Here is a 25,511-nt window from a genome sequence, read left to right as displayed (position 1 = left end):
ATGTCAATGCCATCCCAAGAAGCAGCGGGAGAAATGCAGACCTATTACAGGTTTAAAAACAGCTGGCACGTGTAGACGAAGCACGGGCTAGCACACAGAATAACAGGCAATTCTTCTGTCAGTTCATGGGCACCACCTACTTGCGCTGGCATGAGTTCCAAACGCAATGGGGACACAATCTGTACTGGATGCAGGTGCTCTTTTGCGGAGCAGGCAGACCACTTCACTTCTGGGATTGTAATTCACTGTATGTGCAGAGGAAAAGCAGGTGAACGTGTCTCTGCTGGCATATGTCGCATTGCCTGCTGTCATCCTTTTTACTTTCAATATGTGCTAATGACAGGAATGCTCATAGCACAAGTAGAGTGAAGACACTGATCTGCGCCATTATGGAAATGCCAAGATGTTAGCATGGGCAAACATCTCTTTGCATCACCGCGAAGCTTGCTAAGGCTCAGTTCAATATACGAGCAAGCTAATACAATGCGGGCATATGTCAGAGAGCTCTTTAGCTATGGGCCTACGCAACTGCTGCCATACCTTTAATGAGAACTCTTGACTAAAAAGGCAACATTTTACAAAGAGCAAAGTAAATGATAATGACTTTTTTTTTTCATTTAACAAAGCTGGTGGTCACAGTGAAGAACTCATGCCACGATTGTTAATATGCCTCTACTGCCCCATTTGTAAAGCAAGCATATTGAAATTCTCGAATGAGCATGGTTACAGTCGTGAGCAGTTCTGTTAGATGTATGTCCATAAGGGTGGCATATTGTTTCATTGTTCAAAAGAATTCTAAACAATAGGTGGTTTGGAACTTAAAGGAGAAAGAACAGAGAAGCTGGCTGTAGAGGCAGAAATACTGCAAATGGTGGGTGGTGGACAGGTGCCAAGCTGTCGGTATCTGCACTTTGCAAGGAGCCTCATGCTACTCATTAGCCGCAGCTTGGCCATACCCAGCTTATATAAGCTTGGCTTGTACAAAACATGCCTGCAAATGTAACCCTCTTCAAGGCTGCCTGCACCCCACTGTGGTGGTTTCAGTGTTTAGGGCATTTGACTAGTGAGCTGGGTGACGCGGGCTCGGTCTGAGCCGGGGTGGTTACATTTCGGTGGTAGCAAAACGCTAAGTCCCCATGTGCTGTACAGTGTCAGTGCACATTGAAGAAGTGCAGATAGTCAAAATTATCCAGAGCTACCTACTATTGCTGACCCTCATTGTCTAAGTTTCTTTGGCATGTTGAACCCTGTCATCAAATCAAGGTTGCCTACTGTTAGCGTTAGTAGATGACCTTCGTAATGCCACAAAGTCTGCTCCTCACCACTCTCCGAAATTTTGTTGTTTGCAACTCAACTCAGGTTACTTACAGTTTGATGACCCCTTTTTCTGAAACACTAGCAGTTGACGAACTCACTCCCATGCAGTGAACTCCGAGAAAAGGGCTGATTTAGTCATAAACATTTTTTTTTCATGAGAATTTGGTCAGTCATATGACCATTGAAAAGTCATCTGTTGATATGTTCATATAACAAGCTAGGTAGCTTTATAGATGGCTTGGATATGATATCAGAAGTACTATGATGGTGAGCTATGCTTAGTGTCTGCAATACCTTCATGATGAATGTGGTGAATGCAGATGACATTTTGCTCCACTTTTATTTCACCAGTGGGTGCCTGGTGAGTTGTCAGTGCAAGCTATTGAGTTTCACTTTTTTCATGCAGTTTACAGAGCTGTGGAATCTTGATAATAGCAGAAGTATTATATTTATGGTTCACTAACTACTGTTTTTTTTTTTAAATATAAAATAAGTATATGCACAGTCAGCAACCCTGGAGTGCAGCGTGCTATTCACCTGGACACCATAGATATTTTAATCATGCCATACCCCTTTGTTACTTTCAGTTTTCAGTTCTACGAGTCTTGATCACGGTAGCTCATCACTATACTCGGGGATAACTGTGGCTATGCAGCTGAAGTTAGGCAGAAAGGAAGAGGCAACATACCTCTTTCCCCTTGCCATGTAGAGTGGGTTACTTCAGCCCTAGTGTCCTTGCATTAACTCTCCAACTTCCTCCCTTCACTTCAGCCCAGTACACTCCTAGCCCAAATAGTGAGCAAACCACTCTTCACGGCAAGGGGACAGAAACTTTTCTCCTTTTCTTTCGTACCTAGACTCGGCTGCATAGCCCCAAAACATTGCCTCCATGTAAAGCAAGATTCAATGCCACATTTCTTCTCAGTGTCAGAGCACCCTCTGCTTGCTCTGTACCGCCCTTGCAGCAGCCCAGTGTTTTGTTTACCACAGAAAATCATGTCTGTGCAAGCTGTGTTGGCATGGAGAGCTGCATATCTGAGCCAACTTTCATGCTTTATGATGAGGCTCTCATTGATTGGCTTTAAGTTCCATGAAACGTGGTCATGTGTGTTGATTAGTGTCACATGGAGTAAAATTTCACTGACTAAAATACAATCATAAGGATGTAATTTGGGTGAGTTGGTAAGGTGTCATCTTGAAAGCAGCACGAAAAAACAAGGACGTGAAAAGAAGCAAGCAGATGCTAACTCGCAACTAATGTTTATTGATGCAAATAAGAAATATATAATGCCAAGCAGCACTGCAAACCGCTCAGTCACCAATAAGCAGACAGCAAAACATGAATCACTAAAACTTCCGAACGGTTCCATTTGAGTAGATATAGGTAGAGGTCAACTTGGCTGTGCATTGTAAGAATGCACTGGTTGCTTTCAGTTTCTTTCTGCTGTGCACATTCTGGCTGTCATCCATTGCAAATCAGCTGAGAAATCATTGAAGCTAGACATATTTTACAACTAGGTAATGAATGTGTTAGTGAGCCATCCATCATGTTACCATGCAGTGAGTTGGGTTATCTAGATAGGGAACTGTTCTTAAATTTTAGTGATTCATTTCTTGCTTTTTGCTTATCAGTGATTGAGTGGTTTGCGTTGTTGCTCGTCTTCTCTATATATTTCATGTGTGCTTCAATAAACATTAGTTGTAAGCTAGTGCCCGTATTGTCTCCTTTCATACCCTTGTTTTTTCTTGCTGCTTCTTTCAAGATAAAATACAATCTTTGCTACTTCGGTCATAAAATGAATTTTAATGAAGTTCCACATCTCTTAGAAAAGTAGTATTGTAGTTGCAGGCATGTATTAGGCCCTGCAGTACCAATTAAGGTGCTCGCTCGATGTAAAGCATAAAGAAAGGGAGGACTTGTCTGATCTCGAACCTAGTGGGAACTGGTGGATTATGGATAGGCTGTTAAAATGCACTTGCAGTTAAGGTCAAGTAAATGCTTTTTTATTTGTAACTAGGGGCACTGTGATGCCTGACTTGCTCTTTTGCCAGGCTGGCGACGAGATGGAGTGAAAGGAGTTATTTTATTTCACTGTTGGTATGTCTCGGGTGATGTCAACATTGTTTCTTCTCTGGCATTGTAGGCAATCGCCCTTCAACTAATTGAATCCCAAAGTGAAATTTTGAATTAAAAAAATAATAATTTAAGATTATTTAGCAGGCAGAGGCAAATTTCATGCAGTGACCTGCACCAGCATGTCGTGCATCATTTCAAGAAAAAAAACAGTATTGTGGTGTTCCTACTCTGTGCCTTTATTTCTTGCTCACAAAGCCTCTGCATGTACGTGTTGCACCATATTACGTTTTCACTAATTTCTTGGGTCATGGTACTTTTTACCTTGCAGCAAGTTCCATGTGGCTTCGTAAGCAATGGCTCCTTCAAGCTCTATACCCTTTGCCGGAATTGTGCTGTGCTGTGGTGGGCAAGAAGCAGGACATTGATGTAAGTACTGAAGACATCTTTCAGTATGTGTAGTTCTTTATTTGCCTAACCCACTACTGCATTTGTGACCCCTCATGTTTATTTTGACATTTAGGTTTCTTCAGTGTTTTCTTTGCTTGCTGCCGTTGCTTATTGGCTATGACATTTGGCTGTTGAGTTTGAGAATGCGGAGTGGAATGGTGCCTGTGGCCTGTTGATATAGGCAAAATGCAAATTTGCCTGCCCACATTTGGTGCCACTGCATAGCTTGAAGAGCTTTTGTGGAAGAGGGCTCTGGAAATTAACCCAGAGCCCTCCTTCTTGATGTCTCTCATAGCTCATGTTCAGCTTTAGAGTAATAAAAGGACATTGAGGACAAGCTGAAGCTGTATTTTATTATAAATTACTGCATTCTATCCACTAAAGTGCTACTTACTGAAAATGCGAGCTTACTTTAAGATAGGAAAAGCCAGAAGTTTTGAAACAGATGTCATTACCAGCTGATTTCATAAGTTCTACATGATGCATCCATACTTTATTGGGCACAGGCCCCAGAGGCTGGGCTGGTAAGCCATTCCCTTCAATATGATGATCATGGAGTGTGGTTTACACAGGTCTTTGATATCATTGAGTACGCTTGGTTTTCAGGAACTATTTCAAGGAGCTTTGGAACTCCTGTAATTATTTGCTGCTTAAAATTCTCAAAAAAATTGCATGGTTTTTCTCTAAAAGCAAGCCTACATGAAAACTAAAAGTGCACTTCAGAGGGAACAATCGAAGAGAGCATGAGCCTATATAATATAAACCCAAAGTGACAGCCTGGCATGCGTCTAGACCACGGTTACAGGTGGCTCTCTTTTTCGCAGTTGCCACCTCTCTTGTCCCTATTTAATTTTTCTTTTTTTCAGCATGTTTGTCTTTGTTTTCCTAAATTTCACACATTTATGCAAAACTACTGTGAATAATTTTTTCTCAAATTGGAACTCCTTGAAGACCTTTCTGGAGGGTTATTTTTCTGGTCTTCCTGTCTTCAACTAGACCCGTTGATGGCTGCTTTCTTATAAATCAGCTCTGACAAATTTCCTCTCTAAAAGGCCCCCCTGCACTTTTTTGGTAGCTAAACTGAGTGCGAATATAATTTGTATGTAAAGTGAAAAGAGAAAACAGGGGAGTGTTATTGATAATACTATGCCATATGTAATCATAGACCATGAATGAAGTATGGGGTTTTTCTGGCAGAATATTTCTGCAATGCTTCTCTGCTCAGCGCAAACCCCTTCACTGTGGCGACCAAACCTGTTTTGGGGGCAGAAATAGGTGGCTGCCAGGAGACATTTCTTGTGGCAATGACCACATCCATTACCTGCTCCACTCAGTAACAAAATGCATAACCCCCCCCCCCCCACTTCCGCCCTTCTGGTTTTCAATAGTGAAGGCATGCTTCTCGTCAGATTCGTGCATAACATGAGGTTTGATACAGAAATATTCAGCATTGCACCCTCTGCCCCAAAGGGAATTGGGAGGATATTTTTGCATGTCTTCAGTGCACAATCATGTGATACATCAGTGACATAGCCTATGTGTTACGTACACATATCTTGTGGAGTTTGTATTCTTTTTTTCCTTGAGAGAGAAGCGCTGCTCAGTCAAAAAGCATGATGCAAGGGAATTTAGAGTGAGCGCCGATTCTGTGCATTTGCTATCTTTTGCTTAGCTTTCATTCTTTTTCTTCAGGTGGTTTAGTGGCGTTGGTGGTATTCGAGCAATGCAAGGACACGGAGTCAAGAGTGTTCTTCTTCACAGTGCGCTGCAGGGATTGTGCATTTGTTTTCCTCATTGTAATGAAAACATGCAAGGCTAGTGCATGAGTTACTTGCACACACGCACGCCACACACATGCTGTTTTGCAGTGGCAGAAAAGAAATAACTGTCAAGACTGAGAGCATCTTCTAAGGGCACATAAACGTTGGTGTTTGAAGTTAAGTTGTAAATTCATAAAAGATGTGGCTTAGCTTATGAACCAACAATTTTCCGGCACTATCGTTTCACACAACGGGTTTAACTTAAGGTACAAGGGTGGCCGATCGAGCCCTGTGCTCTAACGTGCTGCGCACAGAAGCAATCAAATCTTGAGCGCTCCCTATACTGCTACTCAGGTCAAAGCAACCCAAACCTCATTGAAACAAAAGTGACGTGGCTATGTCACTCCTGCATGTCCTGCATGGGCTTTTTTTTTCATTCTACTGGGAGAGAGTGAGAAAGGGTTGCCTGGTCTGTGCGGGAAGGACGCAAGGGTGCTGGGATGTTGGTCCTTTAAAATGAGTGGCGGGTGGGAAGGGGGAGTGGAGGTAATGGGAGGGGAGTCTAGCTGTCCTGCGAGCTAAACGCACAGCAGTATGCATGCTTTCTTTTTTTTTTATTTAGCAGTGCGGAAAAAATGAATGAATCGAGGGGGGGGGGGGCAGGCTGGCCAACGCAGGCAGCACGGTTTCAAGTGAGTGATGGCTTGGAGCTGCCTCGGCAAAGCACAGAGCAGTGTGCATGCTTGCTTTTTTTTTTGTAGCACCGAAGGTTTCACTGCTTCTGTGTCCGCACATGGGCTGGTTTTGTACCTTGAGTTAAGCCCCCCATGTGATACAAGCCTGAGTCGCTTTGGGGCGTTAAACCCCATAAAGCAAACCTTATGTGAAACATCTTGTATAATTCCATTGCTTAATCCAAACGTCAAAGTTTACGTGCCCTTTAGAAGATGCTCTGTCTTGACAGAATTACTTTTTTTTGCGCCACTACAAAACTGCATGTGTATGGGCACGTATGGGCATGCGTGTGTGCAAATAACTCTCACTCTGGTACTCAATATATATGCAGCCCCGCACACGGCAAGTACTCTTGCACATTTTTTTTAGACTGCAGAAAGCAAACGCACCATCCCGGTGACATGCTGTGAAAAAACAGACTCACGACTCCAGAATCCCGCATCGCATTGCATACCAGCCGTTCCACCAAACTATCGGAAGAAACAGAACGAAAACAAAAAATTGCAAACGCACAGAATCGGTGTGCACTACACTCCCGCGCATCGCGTCTTTTGACTAAGCAGCATGCCTCTGTAAAAAAAAAAAAATCTAGGAGATATGTGTATGTGACATATAGGCTACATCACGTGACTGTGCACCCAAGATGTGCAAAAATATTGTCCCACCAAGATTTTGCTATATAATATAGGTGACGCATTGAGTTTTGCAAAGGGTCCAAGTAGGTCATTGTGCTCCTACTTTCTCCCTGGACAATTCAAGGGGTGAGAGGCACCTAAGAGCACAATTACCTACTATAATCTATATGATCTCGAATGGGCCAGGTGCAGCAGACAGCTTGCGAGATTGAGTATAGTGACAGGAAATCTTGACTTCATAAGAATACATTGACTTCAACTCCACGTAGCCCTGAATGCCTGCTTTTCATTTATTGGCAGTTATGTGACCTTGAGGGCTCATAGACTGGCACTCAACTTGTAAACACTTGACATCTTATCATTTGTTCTCTCTGTGGGCTTTGTTCTGCGGGTTTACAAGCTTTTTACTAAAGTGGATACAGTGAGTATGCACAGATCTGTTCTCTGAAGCATTGGCTGAGTGACAGCCCAGGTCAAACCTGGTTAACTTAGAACTTCTAGCACATTATTTTTTCTGGGTATGGCTTTGGTATTCCTCCTGACATCCCAGCTTCTGACACCAAGTAGGCATAATCATGGTCTATCACTAACTCCAGTGCTGTAGTTGATCATCACATACTTCTGTGGTGCTGCACATTTTAAGTATATGAGCAGTGTTTCAGAACCTACTTAGTGCAGAGCTACGGTACAAATTTGAGGACTAATAGTAAGTTTGCTCTGCTTGGTGGCTTCCACAGACAAGGACACACTTGTGGGGAAGGCATGTTGCATACATACCTGCAGCCAACCCTTCCGACCTTTTAGAAGACTTCAGATGTTTGACCAAACTTTCTGATTGCACGATCACTGCCCTAAATCTTCCGATAAGGGGCTTCTGCCTGCAAAGAATGGCTTTTGCGAAACCAGCACCGAGGAATCAGCAGCCGCATTATAATTTCAAGCATCTCCATCAGAGGCCACACTAGCACCATCGGCATCATTGGCTAAGCAGGAAATCAATCAAAACAGACTTTACCCCGCAGGGGGCACCTGTTAAAGCAGGTGTTTGTGTGTTTTGTGCGACACCACGGACCCCGAGCACCCACGCTTAGCCGTGCGTGGCATCGTCGTGTCTGGGGAAAAGGGGATCCTGGTGGTTGAGCCGATGCCGAGTGTTTGGACCTTTAAGGCCCCTCGGCGGAGGCAACACACCACTTTGGCCCACGCTTCCCATAGACGGCACCTCCGGGCTGACCCACCCGGGGGAAATCGGCAGTCGCCTTTTCCTGTTCTCCCCTCCATCTTTCACTTTCCTATTTTCTTTCTTAGAACTGTCCTGTCCTCTCTTACCTTCTTCATTTCTTCCTACTTCTAGGCGGCGAGGGTTAACCTTGTGTGGCTAGCTACCCTGAGTTACGCCATATTGGGTTATAGTTGCGGTGTACAGCTGGCGTGGGCAGGAATAGACAATTTCTGTCCCGTCCCCTCGTTGGGCTCCATGGTGGGTGGCTGGCACTGCAGCCGAAAAATACACTTTTCATGGCATCTAAACACCTTAACCCCGATCGTCCTCCTTCTAAAAGGGGGCGCACCGAGACCACCATGTTCTTCTCAAAGAACATAAACAACTTTCCTCGTTTCCACGTGGTCCACAGTGACCACGAGGAAATCACTGCACGACTTGTGTCCCCATTTGTTGTTTCTCGAACATTGACTGAGGCCATTGGCCAGGGCTATAAGATAAAGAAACTTGGAAACGGTGACCTGCTACTAGAATTAATATACAACCATCAGTATCAGAAGCTAAGTGCAGTCGAATCATTTGGAGAAATACCGGTACAGATTAGCCCGCACCGATCACTAAACACTGCCCGAGGAGTCATCTCTGATGATGACCTTAGGTACGTCAGTGAACAAGAACTTCTTGAAGGCCTGAAGGAACAAAATGTCACAGATGTTTACCGGATAAAGATCAGACGAGATAACAAAGAGATAGAAACAAAGCACATTGTACTCACCTTTGCTGCAAGCACTCTCCCAGAATCAGTCGAAGTAGGCTACACAAAGATAAAACTGAGGCCCTACATCCCTAACCCACGCCGCTGCTTCAAATGTCAGAAATATGGCCATGGCTCTCAGAGTTGCCGTGGCCAACTCACATGTGCAAAGTGTGCCTCGCACGAACACCCTACAGACAACTGCGAAGAACAGCTGCTTCTCTGCTCAAACTGTGAAGGTAACCACCCAGCTTATTCACGCTCATGCCCATACTGGAAAAAAGAAAAAGAAATAATTACACTGAAAGTCACCGAAAACATATCTTACGGAGAGGCACGAAAGCGGCTTTCTCTTCCTCAAAAGCCACAATACTCCGTTGTGACGCAGCAGGGCGCGGCATCACAGCGGTCGTTGGCACCTGCCCAGGAAGCACACAGTTCTTCCAGGGCAGTGCCACCTGCGCCCTCGGTGGAGTCAGCTAGCGCTACTCCACCACCACCCGCAAAGCTGGCTGCGCGGACCCCCAGGTCAGCCGGCCCAAAGGCCTCGACCCATGAGTCGAGGCCTAAAACTGACAATCCTGTGCTTTCTGCACAGTCGTCCACCGCATCTGAAGATGCGATGGACACAACTTCTTCACCCCAGCTGCCTAGGCGGCAAAGCTCACTGGAGCGAAAAAGAAAGGAAAAAGTCCCAATAACAGGTCCCAAGGACCTACAAACCTAAATTTAATCTTGTCCCTTAAATAACTTTTAATTATGGCGCTCCTCATTTATTGGAACTGCCGAGGACTCTTTAAAAATTTAGATGATATATATGAAATTCTTGCGGACTATCAGCCAAACATGCTTTGTCTGCAAGAAACCCATTTAAAACCAGCAGACTCAAATTTCCTTAAGCAATTTAATGTATTCAGGAACGACAGGCAAGGCAGCTCTCACTCCTCTGGTGGCGTTGCCATTGTAACACAAAAATCAATCCCCTCTCGAAACATCTCACTCAACACAGACTTAGAGGCAGTGGCAATCAGAAGCTTAGTTTATGGCAAAATAACAACCGTATGTTCCCTGTATATTGCTCCAACTTATAAGCTAAGTAGCGAAAGTTTTGAAAAATTGATTGATCAACTTCCGGAACCTTGGTTGCTGGTCGGAGACTTTAATGCTCACCACCCATTATGGGGATGTACAAGAACGGACTCCCGAGGTGTTCTAATCGAAAAATTCTTATTGTCCTCGGGATCATGCTTACTAAACACGAAACAGCCAACTTACTACAATATAGCTTATAACTCTTACACATCCATAGACCTAGCCATTGGCTCCTCGATGTTCCTGGCAGCTACAGAGTGGACTGTCATTAACAATCTATACGGAAGTGACCATTTTCCGATCTTAATAAAATATACTGGGAACGGAAATGAAAATGTGTCGAATCCCAGAAAATTCAAAGAAAATGCAGCCAACTGGAAGATGTTCAGGGAACAGTCATCATTGGCCAGTTCATCAGTTACTGACTTAGGCGTTGATGAAACTCAACGCTTAATCACGCTGCACATCATAGAGGCAGCAGAAAAATACATTCCACAGACGTCAAGTAAGCCACGAAATAAACGAAGACCCTGGTGGAATGCAGAATGTAAGACTGCTCGTGAAACTCAAAACAGGGCATGGTCGAAACTACGCCGATACCCCACAGCCGAAAACCTAATAGCCTTTAAGCGTGCAAAGGCAAATGGCAGGCGTATTCGACGCATCTCCAAGCGAGAAAGCTGGTCATCATTCCTGTCTTCAGTGAACTCCTATTCTGACGCACACAAAGTTCACAACAGGATAAGAGCACTTAAAGGATATAGCACAGTCCCAACGCCCCTTGTCAGCACCAGTGGTGACTCTCTTGAACATCAAGCAGACACACTAGGGCAACACTTTGAATACATATTCAGCTCAGCACACTATACAGATTCCTTTTTGCGGCACAAGGCAAGAGAGGAGAGGAAGCACATACATGATAAAAGGCCATCCTCAGGAGGATACAATAGCCCATTCACCATGCAGGAGCTGAAGATTGCACTAGACACATGTGGTAACACAGCTCCAGGTCCTGACAGGATCACATATGGAATGGAATGCTCAGGCATCTGCATGTGAACACTGTTGAAACCCTACTCTACCTGTATAATAAAGTATGGGCCACAGGACGCTTTCCTAAAGCATGGAAGGAAGCGATCATCATCCCAATATTAAAACCAGGAAAAGAACCCACACTTGCTGCTAGTTATCGGCCTATCGCACTAACCAGCTGTCTTTGCAAGCTTTTTGAGAAAATGGTAAATCGTCGCCTTCTCCATTTCCTTGAATACAATGGTCTTCTTTATCAAAACCAAGCTGGTTTTAGAGCTGGGCGATCAACAGCTGATCAGCTCATTGCCTTTGAGTCTTATGCAAGGGATGCTTTTGCACATAAACAACATTGTTTATCTGTCTTTTTCGATCTTGAAAAAGCATATGATACCACTTGGCGCTATGGTATCATCCGCGACCTCTTCTCTCTTGGCATCACAGGAAACATGTTGAGCACAATTCGAAGTTACTTGTCTGAACGGACCTTCAAAGTTCGTGTTGGCAATGCGTATTCAAAGCAGTACATTCAAGAAAATGGTGTCCCTCAAGGTGGTGTTCTCAGTTGCACACTTTTTGTAGTCAAAATGAACTCTTTAAAAAGCGTGCTGCCAAAAACTATTTCTTGTTCTGTATATGTTGATGACGTCCAGATAAGCTTCAAATCTTGCAACTTGGCCATCTGTGAACGACAAATTCAGCTAGGTGTAAACAAATTGTCCAGGTGGGCTGATGACAATGGGTTTAAATTTAACTCTGGAAAGAGTGTTTGTGTACTTTTCTCTAAGCAGCGTGGCATCAGGCCTGACCCCAACATTACACTGAATGGCCAGAGCCTTGCCTTTAAAAAAGAACATAAATTTCTTGGCGTAGTTGTTGACGAAAAACTTTCCTTCATTCCCCACATAAAACAGTTGCGACTGAAGTGTCTCAAAGCGATGAATTTGCTAAAAATTCTCTCTCACCGGTCATGGGGCACAGACCGCGACTGCCTTCTGAACCTTCTGAATAGTGTAGTTCTATCACGCATTGACTATTGCTCGATGGTTTATGGGTCAGCATCATCCTCTGCGCTAAAATTGCTCGATCCCGTGCACCACCTCGGCCTTCGCCTCGCTACAGGCGCTTTCCGAACTAGCCCAATTGCTAGCCTCTATGTCGAGGCGAACCGATGGTCACTGCAACGAAGGAGACAATTTACTTCTCTAACTTATGCTATGAAGGTACTATGCCAACTGGACCATCCATGTCGTCGGCTCCTGCTTGACAAAACTGGCACAGCACTTTTCTCAAAAAAACCATCTCTAACACCACCATATCCAATCAGAGTTGCCACGCACATTGAATACCTGAATGTTACGGTTACCAGTCTTCATACAACTTCCATAAAAGACCTAATTGCTCCTTGGGAAATGCACGGTGTTAATTGCGACCTGTCGTTTCTTGAAGTGGGCAAACATGCATCCCCTATTGCCATACAGCAGCACTTCATGTCACTTCAGGAGAAGTACACTTGTGATGAATATTACACTGATGCTTCGAAGTCTGCTCAAGTCTCCTGTGCAGCACATGGACCACAGTTTTCACAGTCAAAAACCCTGAACAGAAATACTAGTATATTTACCGCTGAATGCAATGGTATCCTTTTAGCTGTGAGACACATTATAGAAAATAAAATACAGACGTCGATCATCTACACAGACTCCCTCAGTGTTTTAAAGTCCCTATCCTTTTGGAAATGGCAAAATAAGAACCCAGTACTGAACTCTCTTTATAACACCCTTATGTTTGCCCATGAACAAGAAATTAAAATTACACTGTGTTGGGTGCCAGGCCACCGCTGTATACCTGGTAATGAGGCAGCTGATAGGCTAGCTGCTTCAGCTGCCCTTAGAAATGACAAAGACATTGATAAGATAACTTATCATGACCTCAAACCACACATAAAAAACATGATTCGACAACAATGGCAAGAGGAATGGGACGCAGCATCAGAAAATAAACTACACACAATAAAGGCAAAAATAGGCAGGTACACCACAGAAAAACAACACAGATTTAAAGAAGTAGCCCTGTGCAGGCTGAGAATTGGCCACACATACATAACCCATACATATCTTTTAACCAACTCTCCTGCACCACACTGCTCGAGATGTGGTGATAGACTCACTGTCATACATGTTTTAATCATATGTGCACAACTGGAACCAGAAAGAAGACGTCATTTTCCCTCCTTGTTCACTCATCAAATACCTGCACACCCATCCATTTTTATTGGCGACAACCCAATGTTTCCTTTAAAACAGGTGCTTAAATTTTTATCACAAGTAGGCTTTTTACATGAAATTTTTTATCGACGTGGGTCTCAGCCCGCTCCTCCTTGAGAGGACGGATGAGATCTTTTAATACATCTACTTATACATTGCGCATCCATTATATATCACAAATGAATTTTAGGCCCTATACACCATTGTTTTTAGCGATATTACAGAGCGAATACATTTTTAGGCCCTATACACCAGTTTTTTATCCCTTCATGAAAAATCACAACTATTCCATCATATAAACTTGAGTGCACCATTAACCTTGAGTTTGGCGCTCTTTGGCCTGAGTCGCCCTTGCGCCATTAAAATCCATCATCATCATCATCAAAACAGACTTTAGCCGAGCAAGAGTAGGTGTCGCTGGCTGCGAAAACAGTTGGTGTACTGCGCTTCTTGTAGGCAGTGATGCACAGCTAATGCAGTCACAGTAGATATAGATGCTGTGCTGGCTTTGCTTTCGATCTCAGCTAAGGGCAGCCACTCAGTGTACTTGAGGTTAAAGGCTTTGCCCAAATGTCATGTTATCTGATCCTTCTTATTGAGCTCAGCCGCATGCCTTATGTTACTAAGCTGCTCTATGCTCAGCAATGGCGTGATTGCTCTTTTTTTTTCGGAACCAACGCAGCCAACGACGGTCACGGATGAAATTACGTGTAAATGGGCTAGTTATGGTTTTGCATTAAAAAATTTAAACAGCGCTCCGATGGTACTGAGAGAAAACTGGTGGTGGGCATGCAGATCAGTTTTGCGCTGGCTATAGAGACGTAGTGAGAACATTTGGTTGCGGGCTGCAGATATCTCGACGGACGCACACCTTTAGACATGCATTGCATGCTTGCTGCTGCATGTTTTTGTGCTTAGGATGTTTAGATTAGGACGCATCAGACACTGCCTGAAAGTAGCAGCCGCCTCCCCCTTTTGTACACATATGCTGCCTCCTCCCCCCCCCCCCCCCATTTTTGCACTCTTCCCATTTTTGGTCTTAGCAAGTACGTGTTGAAAATCAGTATGCAGAAGACTAAGGTAATGTTCAACAGCCTCGGGAAGGAACAGCAGTTTACATTAGGTAGCGAAATACTGGAAGTAGCAGGCGAATATGTCTACTTAGGACAGGTAGTAACCGCAGATCCGGACCACGAAAAGGAAATAATAAGAAGAATAAGATAGGGATGGAGCGCATTTGACAAGCACTCTCAGATTATGACTAGCAGCTTACCGGTATCGCTCAAGAGGAAAGTATACAACAGTTGCATCTTGCCTGTACTCACCTATGGGGCTGAAATGTGGAGGCTAACCAAGAGAGTTCTACTTAAGTTGAGGACAACCCAGAGGGCTATGGAACGAAAAATGGTAGGGGTAACATTAAGAGATAGAAAGCGTGCAGAGTGGGTAAGAGAAATAACTCAAGTTACCGACATTCTAGTAGAAATTAGGAAGAAGAAATGGACATGGGCAGGACATGTAGTGCGAAGAGAGGATAACTGATGGTCGCTGAGGGTAACAAACTGGATTCCAAGGGAAGGAAAGCGTAGCAGGGGGCGGCAGAAAGTTAGGTGGGCGGATGAGATTAAGAAGTTCGCAGGGGTCAAGTGGACGCAGCTAGCACAGAACCGGGTTAAGTGGAGAAATATGGGAGAGGCCTTCGCCCTGCAGTGGATATAATCAGGCTGATGATGATGATGAAGAAGTACGTGTAAAGGAAGCTGGGGCCACTAGTAGCGCGATTGAGCCTTGTGAACAATGTCAACATCTGTGCTACAGGCATCAATGTCTTGCTTGTCACATCAGGGTACTATGTACTCTATGGACACACGGTGCTGTCAAAGCGGTTGGTTCACTTGTTCTGTGGAGACATATTCACGGTAGGCAGAAGGCATGGCTTTTCAAGTGCAGTGACCATTGTGGCTCCAAGCTTTGTTTGGAAACTGAAATCAGCGAGTTGAATTTGTTGGTTTGGGTGTATATGTAGCGAAGAAGCACGCATATTTTCTTCCCTCTCCCCTGAGCCCTGCAAGCTTAAAGATCAAGTGTAGCAGCAACTTCAAATCAAATCTTAATAAACAAATTTGGTCACTAAATTTCACAGCATTTCTCAATGCATATGTCATGCTCTACATGAACAATATCACCGCAGCAGCGACATTTTGCCTAACATTAAGCGTTTTCAGCTGTTTTTCACAGCTGCCTTTTCATGCAGCCTGTGAATATCGAGTTTGCTTCTGAATGTTCAGAGGACTTGACATTAGGACATGAGTGTTTTGCGTGTGGAATAGTTAATTCAAATTTTACCCTTGTGGCCAAATTCAAAAACTTGTCTCCACTCGACGCTACCTCAGCTCCATAAAGTGCAGAAAACAGTCTTTTCTCTACTTAAGGTTCAGTTCAAATTCTTGAATGCTTTTCAGCATTTCTTCCGACTTACCCTTCAGAAATATTTCTCCACTCCAGACAGCACAAGTGGCATACGGGGCAAGACTAATGGCGAATTCGAGCGGGAGAGCAGGCGCCCTCGAGAGCACTTCGAAAGTGCTCTCAGACAAGTGGGTGCCCTCCAGTGGTAGAGCAGGAGTAGAATCACTGGCTTCCAATGGTAGAGGAGGAGGTCTTTTCCTTTGCTGAGAGCACCTGAATGCACTCCCGGCTGCTCCCTCATCTAAAGCGAGTGTAGAGGAAGTCACATGACATAAAGCGGTGTATCCGCACCATCTTTTTTCTTTTCTCAAGTCGGTGACGCTCTAAATGGTGGCTGCAAAGCATTGCTCAGGTTTGAGAGTCACTGCTGGCATCGAAAGGGCCAAAGGAGGCAGATCGCCGCGCTGTGAGAACAAAGGCATGCAAAGCAGTTCTACATGGAGTGTTTGCTTCTCGGGTTGCAACTGCTGCTACTGCGGGTAGGCGGAGAATGCTGGGGAGGGAAGTGCGGTCACAATGGTCGTGGCGTACTGCTCTCGACACGCAGAGAGCGTTCCCGTGGGAGGAAAATTACACCCTCGCTCGGCGTGCTCCTGTACTTCTCTGTACTGCTCGGCACCTCTGCTCTCGTCCCCCCAACCGAATGGGCCATAAGGCCAAAATTTGGCCCGGAAAGTGCATGCCACTACATGTAACATGCTCATTTTCTAATGCCAAGTCCTTGTGAACAGCATCGACAAGCTGCCTCAAGAGTCACAGGCTAGTAGGCTGTGGCGGCCGCTTTTCGATGGAGACTAAAAGCAAGGCGCCCATGTGCGGTGCGACATCAGTGCACGTTAAAGAACTCCAGGTGGTTGAAATTTCTGCAGTCCTCCACTACAGCATTTCTCATAGCCTGAGTCGCTTTTGGACGTTAAAAAAAAAGTCACAGCCTAGTAAAATATGTTTTGCAGACTGCATGAACAAGTCAGCTGTGAAAAATCGCTGAAAACAATTCACATCTATCAACATTCACTGCCAGTGACATATGGCTGATGTAGAACAGGATTTAGGCATTGAGAACTGCTCGAACTGCTGTGAACTCTAGTGACCTAGTTGCATATTTGCCCTCTGAGTGCTCAGCGGCGAGCGTTGAGCACGTGAGGTTCAAAGAAGCATGTTATAGCGCATGCACCCAAGCCAACAAATTTGTCTTTCCAGAAGCAAATGCCGCTTATGTTTCCAAGCAAGCTAGGAGCTTTAATTTTAAGCGCACTTGAAAAGCCATGCCTTCCACCAACTGCAAATATCTGTCCACAGCTAAAAAGACAGAATTGACCCCCCCCCCCTTCAGCACTGCACCTAGACATACAAGTATATTTGAGGCATTCAGAAAGCCATTGATGTGTGCAGCACAGGTGTTCCATGGCACAACTGCACCTCCGGTACCTCGCTGTCTTCCTATTTACAATATGACATTCCCCAGGATTGCACCACTGTCCACAGTGGTTCACAGAAACCACTGCACATGTTTCATTTGCTGTTAGCCATCAAATGCTTTCTGCAACTTGGCACTCGGCGTGCTCTGAAATGTTGCTAAGGTATCTGGTGATGACTTGAAATGTGTTTACACCACAGTAGCATAATGCGATGATCAACTACAGCATTGAAATCTGCAACTGACGATAGTTATCCATGCTCAACGTCAGCCGCAGAAACTTAGGAGGCTTTTCTTGGTCGTACTTGAAACGATGCTTCAGTATTTTCGCGTCAGATTGAGGTTCTCGGAGCCAATGCTTCAGAGAGTGGGTCTGTGAATCCTTATTGTATCCACTTTCATGAAAGGCTTGGTATGCAGTAGAACGAAGTCTGCACAGTGTGTGAAAGCTGCGATACCCCATGTTTGCAAGTGGAAGTCTAGGTGTCCCCATAGTAGTGTCATTGCCACTTATAGATGCTCTGTTTTCTCATGCACTCGAGGAGCAATTCAAGTGGAGCTTCATTTCAAAAAAAAAAAAAAAAGGGCCTCGAGGACCGCTTGGAGTAAAGGTCTTAGTCAAGGCATGTTTGTGAATAATAGTTAACCTGATCCCTATGCACTGTTTCCACTGCCTCGGGTGGTTAGGGTATTTCTCGACCTTATTGGAAGGAAGGCTGAGGGGCCGTCATGAATCCTAACCAAGCTTTTAGTAAACTTGGGGAGAGCTGTGCCACTTCTACATGGCATTCTCGATCACCATTGAAAGATTCCATCATCTCACTAAGCTCTTGTACCCCGCTATTGCCATTGATAATTCGCTGCTGGGCTCAAGTAATACTCGTGCACTTTTGAAGATGTGTTATCAACTGTTTTTGTACAAGTTGCAATGATGATATACTTTCCGTACTGTTCTGTGTGCAATTTTGTTTTTCTTCTATGACCATATATGTAGAATTGCATAATCTTTCATTTCAGGTTTGGTTTTATTCCTAGCTCTGTGTGCTAAGCCATATCTAGAATGCACACTTCTATTTCTCAAAGTCCAGTCTCCAGTTCTGGACTGCTCTGTTCACTCTAGTTATTGTAGCTTTCCATGAAGCAGTGCTCAGATGTCTTTGATTGATAGGATATGGTTCAGACCCTTGAAATATCTGTTCGACTAAGGTATTAGATTTTGTGATGGACTGATGCTGAACGCCTGTATTCTTGTGTCAGTTCGTCATATTTCTGTAGTTCAGAATCGAAACTTTTTGAATTGTTATCAATTAAAAATAGAGCACCTAATTACCCCTTTCTCAGAATGTTTTGTAAAGACAGCTGAATTTTAGGATTTTGGAATATAGTCCTGCTTTTTTTTTTGCATTTTGCAGATGTCGCACAGCAAAAACCTGTATCCAAGCTCGAATCCAACAGGCCAAGAGCAGCTGAAGAAGGAAACCTGCATCCAAGCTCGAACCTGGTGGACCGAAAGCAGATGTTTTGTGACCACACTGTATCAGCCAATAAAGCCAATCCAGGTGACCACATGTATCTTTTGGAAGCTTGCATTCTTTGCACTTGAGACTCATCTCATGGAGAGCATCATTTCTGCAAAACATTTTGTGTCATAACTGTAGCAGAAACTGATTGAGGCCTTGCACAAGGCCTAAAGCTGGCATATTAGTATTATGCACAACACAAACATGAGGTGTGATGTAGGAGCCTTGCAACCATGCAGAGTATCACCATAGCATGGTAGCATTTCCATGCCGAATGTCTCATCGTTTGAGATCAGACTAATGTCTTGCACCTTCAGAGTGTACTCATTCCTTGCACTAAAGGCCCTAATATAGTCCGACGTTTTCGACGCAACTGGCTAAGTCTGCGACGTCAGCCACGGCACGTCGGCCATGACGGGCGCATCAAAAAACTGCCGCTTCTACAGGATGGCGCGGCTGGCGTGCCCGATGCCACGGCGCGCATGCGCACAAGACGCCCTCGAGGGCTGGTACATTTTTGGGGTGCATTTTCGAGCAGACGATAGGGCACCTACAGGGACCTGGCTGCAGCCTATCAAGGCACTAATTACTATTGTGATGAAGGCAATGACGCGATGTGTTTACTGCGAATGTTCAAATGGCACAAAGCATTTACAGGCAGCCGTGGAGACGTCCAGCCCAGCAACGGCCTGAGCCCGCGTCGACGACGGCTACAGACGGAACGATGATTGTGTACGTGCGTGTTTTACTGAAAACTAATCAAAATTTAAGTGTATGTACGATTACAGAGGAGTTAGCGATTACACAGTAATGAGGATCACATTCTCGGCTGGCTGCAGCTCCTGTAGAATTCCATAAATTTCGCGAATTCCCTGGTTGTTGAGCCGCTGACGTTCCGTGAGGCCAAATCGAGTACGGCCTTCGATTCCGGCGTGTACCGGTCACAACTCTATGCGAAGCCGCTTCCGCAGTTTTTGGTATTCTTCCAATGAATGTACTGCAGATAAGTGAAACAACACCATCGTTACACCTTCTAGAGCAATGCATTAGAAGGAGCATGGTACACACACCGCAGCGAAGAACTCACAGCTGTGCCCAGCCGCACTACTGACAGTTTGCATCCCAGGCATTTTTCTTTCCTTTGAACGTCTGTGTATAGTCAATCCGCTTGGTATCATTAACGCAGGGCTGGCCTCGAATTCCTTCTAGCAGCTTTTCCGCAACAGTGTCTGAAATGCGCGCGTGGTTATAGCGCAGTCTCTGTCTACATGCAAGCCGCCATCTTCACTGCGCGTGAGGAATGCTGGGATGGATGGCCGACGCGGCTGAGGCGGTCGGCGAGAAATAGGCGAGATTCTGTTTGCGCGTCAGCGACGTTGGGCCGCGTCGGCTCGCGCTCGCTACGTCCATCACGCCGTGACGTTGGACTATAGACCTCGGTTTTTCGCCGACGTAACGTCGCGGAGGGCGACGTGCGCGCGCGCGTTACGTCGGACTATATTGGGGCCTTAAGTGAGTGCCCACATCCATGCACTCTGAATGTTGATAGCTATGCACAAATTTTGCCACACACACACGGGTACAAAAATCTTCACAGTGTGCACGCCTTCGCGCCGTGAACACGTTGCACGTTCTCCCACCGTGCACACATCGCACATCCTCGCTCGCACATTCTCACTCGCACATTCTCGCTCGCACATTCTCGCTCGCACATCCTCGAATCGCACATTCTCGAATCGCACATCCTCGCACGCACAAACTCGCGCTGTGCGGGTCGATAACCACGCACAGATAATCACGCAGAGCCTCGCACAATATTTTCAGTAGGGAAGCAGCGCTCTTTGAAAGTAGTATAGTATAAACGAAAGTGCTCACGTAAGTCTCACTGATGCCGACATCTCTTATGTCTTGGAGGAGAAGCGCTTGGGCGAGCACAGAGGCTTTCCTCAAACTAATGGGATATCCGTCGTTAATTGCAAGAATTTTTTCTGGGGCTTCTTTACGGTCCTCATAGACTTGAGGGTAAACAATTGTGGTCTCAGCTATTTCCGTCGAGACAATAAGAGCTGGAAGAAATACCAACCAAGATTAGACTCATTTCATATCCTCTAAAGCTTTCATGAGCGCGAAATTTTACACCAGGTATGCTCCCAATACAAGTAAGTTTTTTAACTGTTCCTAGATAAAGTCATAAAAAACTTCTGATGGGTTAAAAAATAACAAATACAGTGCTTTCAGGTCCACAGGCTTCTTGTTAAAGAGTGTTTTTATTACACCATAAGGGGCACCACTTGAGTCAGAAGACGCACTTATGCATTTTAGACAATGGGTTTCTGTGTACAACCAGGGGAACATTATAGTACAAAACGCCTCTGAAAAACACTTCTTATTTTATTCATAGTAGTAGAGTGCAATAGTATTTCTCATGCAGACATAGTTTAAAACCGCATTGCTGCTAATAAAAGCAATTATTTTTGTAGTAGTGCTAGATTCCCAGCCATAATTGTTCCTTTTAGTGAATATGAGAAAGCGTTGTTTTCTGCAAGTATTCAGTCGGTTAGGCTTCAGGCTTGATGCGTCGCTACGCCTATAAGGGTTGTGCATCTTCACACCAATAGCGACCTCCAGTGCAAAGTTCAGTTTTTTCAGATAAACAAGATGATGCTTCACTTCTAGCTGGTTAACGCACAATGAAGTATTAAAACCAGTACTGGAATATGTATGAACAGGTGGACATTTTAGCAATGGTTACTTTTCTGAATTAGACCCGTAGAGGCGAGCAGATGAAAGAAGTGCACCATTTCTGAAGATACACAGACCCACAGATGAGTGATGTCACATTTTTATTCTTCTAAGCTGGTGTCCTTGTACTCAAGCTTCTCTACCCAATGAGTCGTATACCGAATAACACGTCACATTATGACTCAGCTGATAGTGAGGTTGTGTTGTTGGGGTAGTCTGTCAATTATGCTAAACAAGATGTTACTGCGCACTGCGCTCTTTCTGTATGTGATCAGTAGCACTTTATTTGCCTGGTTATGTATGGGGCATAGCAAAATGGTGCTGATTTACACAGAAGTAAACCCCTCACTTCTAGTCCAAATATTCAGATATGGCTAGTGGATTCAACGCACCGATGCAGACACGGTATAAATATATATGTTTTGCGGATATCTAAACGATATAGTGTTTAGCATTACTTTGAATCATAGAGTTTCTTCCACTCTTAACTAGGGGGAAAGCTGATGGCGCTGCACTTCAGCCACCATGGGCGCGCTAAGGATCATGAGCCGATGTGTTACTTGGTGCGGGACGCGTATTGCCAAACCGTATCCCGTAGGCGCACTGGAGCAGACTACGCTGTCAGCGAGCTGAACGGTGATTGTTGCTGAAAGGTCTCTCTGAACGCAACCTAAAGGTAACATATACTCACTGTAAATGGCGATTGTTGCTGAAAGATGTGTCTGAACGCAACCTAAATGTAACATGCACTCACTGAAGGCAGGAAATAATTACGGTGAAGGTAATTGCTTAGTGTAACATTTGTTACTGAAATACCGATTGTTACTGAAATGTGTCAGTGAACGCACCCTAAAGGTAACATACACTCACTGAAGGCAGGAAATAGTTACGGTGAAGGAAACTGAAAAAAAAAATCAGAAAAATTACCACACAGGATTTGAACACATGTCTGAGTGGCATCAGTGCAGAGGTGGGAGATGTTAATTCATTGCGCCACCAAAACGACGGGAACAGTGCCCTTTAAAAGCATTTTTATTCGTTTAGACAATATATCTACAATTTGTCGCCAGGTGGCGTGCTCAGAGGAATCACGCGCCAGAGCGTCGTCTGCTCGCGTGCTCCTACGGGATATGGTTTGGTAATAAGCGTGCGGGACAGTTGATTTTTCTCGGGTGTTTGGTGTGGCATTACTATGATATTTCTTTTTCATCATCATCTCGAGTTGCGTACATACACCGCAAAAGCCATAGTAGCGAAGGCGCAAAAGCAGACGTCGCCAATAAACGGTCTTTGTTTCCCGAAATGACACTAGAAACTTTTTTAAATTTTCCAGAACATTTCTTTCCTTCCAAGTGTGCCTGTTAAGTGAAATTTTGGTATTTGTGCGGCTCAAAACTAAGCCAAAAGGAGAATTATATCGCTTAATTGGATAAATTTCACAGTGACACTGTTTCGTTCTGTTTTTGTAATTTATAGTCACAAAATTGGATGTTGGAGCATTGTTTACTGTACAACAACGATTATCTTTGCATTAGTTTTGGCAAAAAGTTGTAGTTCTGCACTCGATAGCTCTCCGGCTCATGATGCTTTGAGCGCCCATGGTGGCTGAACCGGTCGTCAGGAAACTCCATGCAAACTCCCACAGATTGCAGCACAGCTTTCTCTCTAGGTAAGAGTAAGAAACTCTATGCTTTGAATAGAACCAGTGAAGTATTGTTAAGGCCTTAGTCAACGGCACTATTTTTCGACGCATAAATAAAAAATAAAATCCTTAAATATATTTTTCACGAATTTTGTGTTTTAGAACTCTCATTACAAGGACCGAACACCAACGTAGAAGAATACAACGAAATAAATGAGCTTGTTTATGTGTGGTTATTGTCGCTTTGTGTACACGCGTAAACTTCTCAATTCATTCTTTTCGAAAAAACCCATAAAATTTCAATGAACGCCCTCAGAGATATTTCCTTGCCAAGTCGCTATAAGACCGCCGCTAAGCTATTGCCTCTAGAAACGCCCATGTATCTTCATGGTGGAGGCTTGCTGGGTACGACTGATCTCGTAAGCAACTGCTCCACCACTTGGATCTTGCCGCAGTCGAGGCATGCTGGTTTGCCACCTTCCATTCATGAGAATACCCTGGACGGAGACGGATCACCTTCTGGCTGCATTACTGCAAGCCCCAATCCTTCGCGGGCGCTGCAGATGAGGTTGTCGACGAATGGTTGACAAACTATCAACGCGTAAGCCGATATCACAAGTGGTACGCGACTGCCCAAACTGTTAACGTGGCCTCCCTGCTCACAGACACGCATGTTAAATATCACAAACGCTCTTTCTCGTTTTCCACACATTCTGTAGAAGAGCTCAGTAAATGCTTCGGTGACACCTCTTCAAAGAAGAAGACTGCAGAACAGACACTGGCTCACCGAGAACAGGCTCATGGAGAGACCTTGACCCAGTACATCAAGGCTGTCCTAAAGCTTTGCAGAATCGCTTCACCTCGCATATCCGACGAAGATAACGTCGGCTACTTGCTAAAAGGCTTCGCTGAGGACATCTGCCGATTGGAACTGTCTTCCTGAAGCCATTTTTCGTTCCCCCATTTTTAGTGAAGCTCTAGCGGAGCATTTGCATGAGCAAACAGGTGCTGTATTTTGTTGTTGGTTAGTGACCGCAATCGCCTGAACTGCCTATTTATTTTATCTATCTTTTTTTTTTTATCTCTGAAGCATTGAATGCCTTGTATTGCCCCTCCTGCACCGGCCAAAATATTGGCCTGCAGTACGCTCGAATAAATAAAATAAATCTACCCCTACTTGATCAGTAAAGAAAACCTGGCATCGGTATTGAACGTGATCGAGCCTTTCCGCACGTTCCAAAACCTTGGTTGCGGAGAATTCCTCCGAAGTTTGCTCGCTTTGCTACTGTGCATACGGTGGCAGCCATTGACTTAAATGTCCACCAGTGACCTTGCCGCTACTATTCACCAGATCGCGTGCGACGAGCTCAGCCGCTGGCAAGATATAACCTGCCTTCCCATTGAACAGCCAAATTATGCATCCGATGCTTCAGCCCCAGCCCCTGCCTGCCAACGCAGCGGACTATGATAAGTATCAGGTACACCAGCAGTCCCGACACTGCCTAGCTTGCCATACCCCAAAATCGCAACTTGAAGCACGTGTCCGCTCCAAACGCAACCGCCGTAAGCCCCTGCCAGTCGAGAGGAGGACGTGACATATAATGCTTCCCATATGGGTCTAAATTCTAAAATGGCCGAAAGCTAGCCAAATGGATGTAGAAAGATAGCGACTGAAGACAAAATAATCTGAATGAACATTCAAACTAAGAATACAAAATTGCACTCACAAGGAACGACGCCTGTAATATACAACAGGAGGAAATGCTGCCATCTTCGCCTTTGGACGCCTTGGTTAATGAGCATATTTCTTTACATAGGAATAGCTGCTGCTTTGGATAATTTGGCGAAAAGGCTACTGCACTAATACTTTGGCACCAGCGGTGTGTTTATATTTCAATCACACACTGGTTTGCGTGGTCAGATATCGCCATAGAAATTGTTCATGACATCCTCAAATGTCGTGCTTTCTTAATCGGCAGCGCTCAGCTGCCTTTTGAAGCAGTGATTCTTAGAGCTGAATTATTTGTCCTTTTATGCTTCCTGAAACACACCTTGTGATCGCAGTAGTAGTGCTGTCGCCAGTAAGAATTCATCGCTCAAATAAATGTCAGTTCAAAACTGTAGGAAACTTTGAGTGCATAGATGTCCGAATATGACTTTTCTTTTCAGATTACAGCTTCTTTACTAACCAGACGTCAAATTAATTATTCTTTGGTACGAGGCTATTATATTCTAATGCTGCGTAGGTAACACTGATTAGTACGAGCTGTTATGAAAAAAATAAGAATATGATCAGTATATTTTTGAAAAACAATAAAATACAAAGTGAAACTGGCTCGCACAACACACTCTTCTATATCTCCAACAAAGGGCTTCACAGAATACA

The 25,511-nt window shown here is 44.6% G+C and overlaps 1 protein-coding gene across 1 annotated transcript in view; it reads right to left on the bottom strand.

Annotated features, from left to right (window-relative positions):
* The window catches only part of LOC146195979 (venom metalloproteinase BumaMPs1-like), a 102,812-nt gene extending 77,660 nt beyond the window's left edge, over positions 1-25,152 (bottom strand). The window contains exons 1-2 of the mRNA XM_084596892.1: positions 24,853-25,152; positions 20,617-20,807 (exon numbers count right to left, since the gene is read on the bottom strand). Coding sequence (XP_084453018.1) covers positions 20,617-20,807; positions 24,853-24,928 — 267 coding nt within the window. The 5' untranslated portion in view covers positions 24,929-25,152. The remainder of the gene's footprint in view (positions 1-20,616; positions 20,808-24,852) is intronic.
* Positions 25,153-25,511: the final 359 nt, after the last annotated feature.

This window comes from Amblyomma maculatum, chromosome 3 (assembly GCF_055883805.1).
Source record: "Amblyomma maculatum isolate TAMU_Amacu chromosome 3, ASM5588380v1, whole genome shotgun sequence".
NCBI lineage: Eukaryota > Metazoa > Arthropoda > Arachnida > Ixodida > Ixodidae > Amblyomma > Amblyomma maculatum.
Note: the sequence above shows the minus strand (reverse complement) of the source record. Positions and strands in the feature narration are given on the sequence as shown.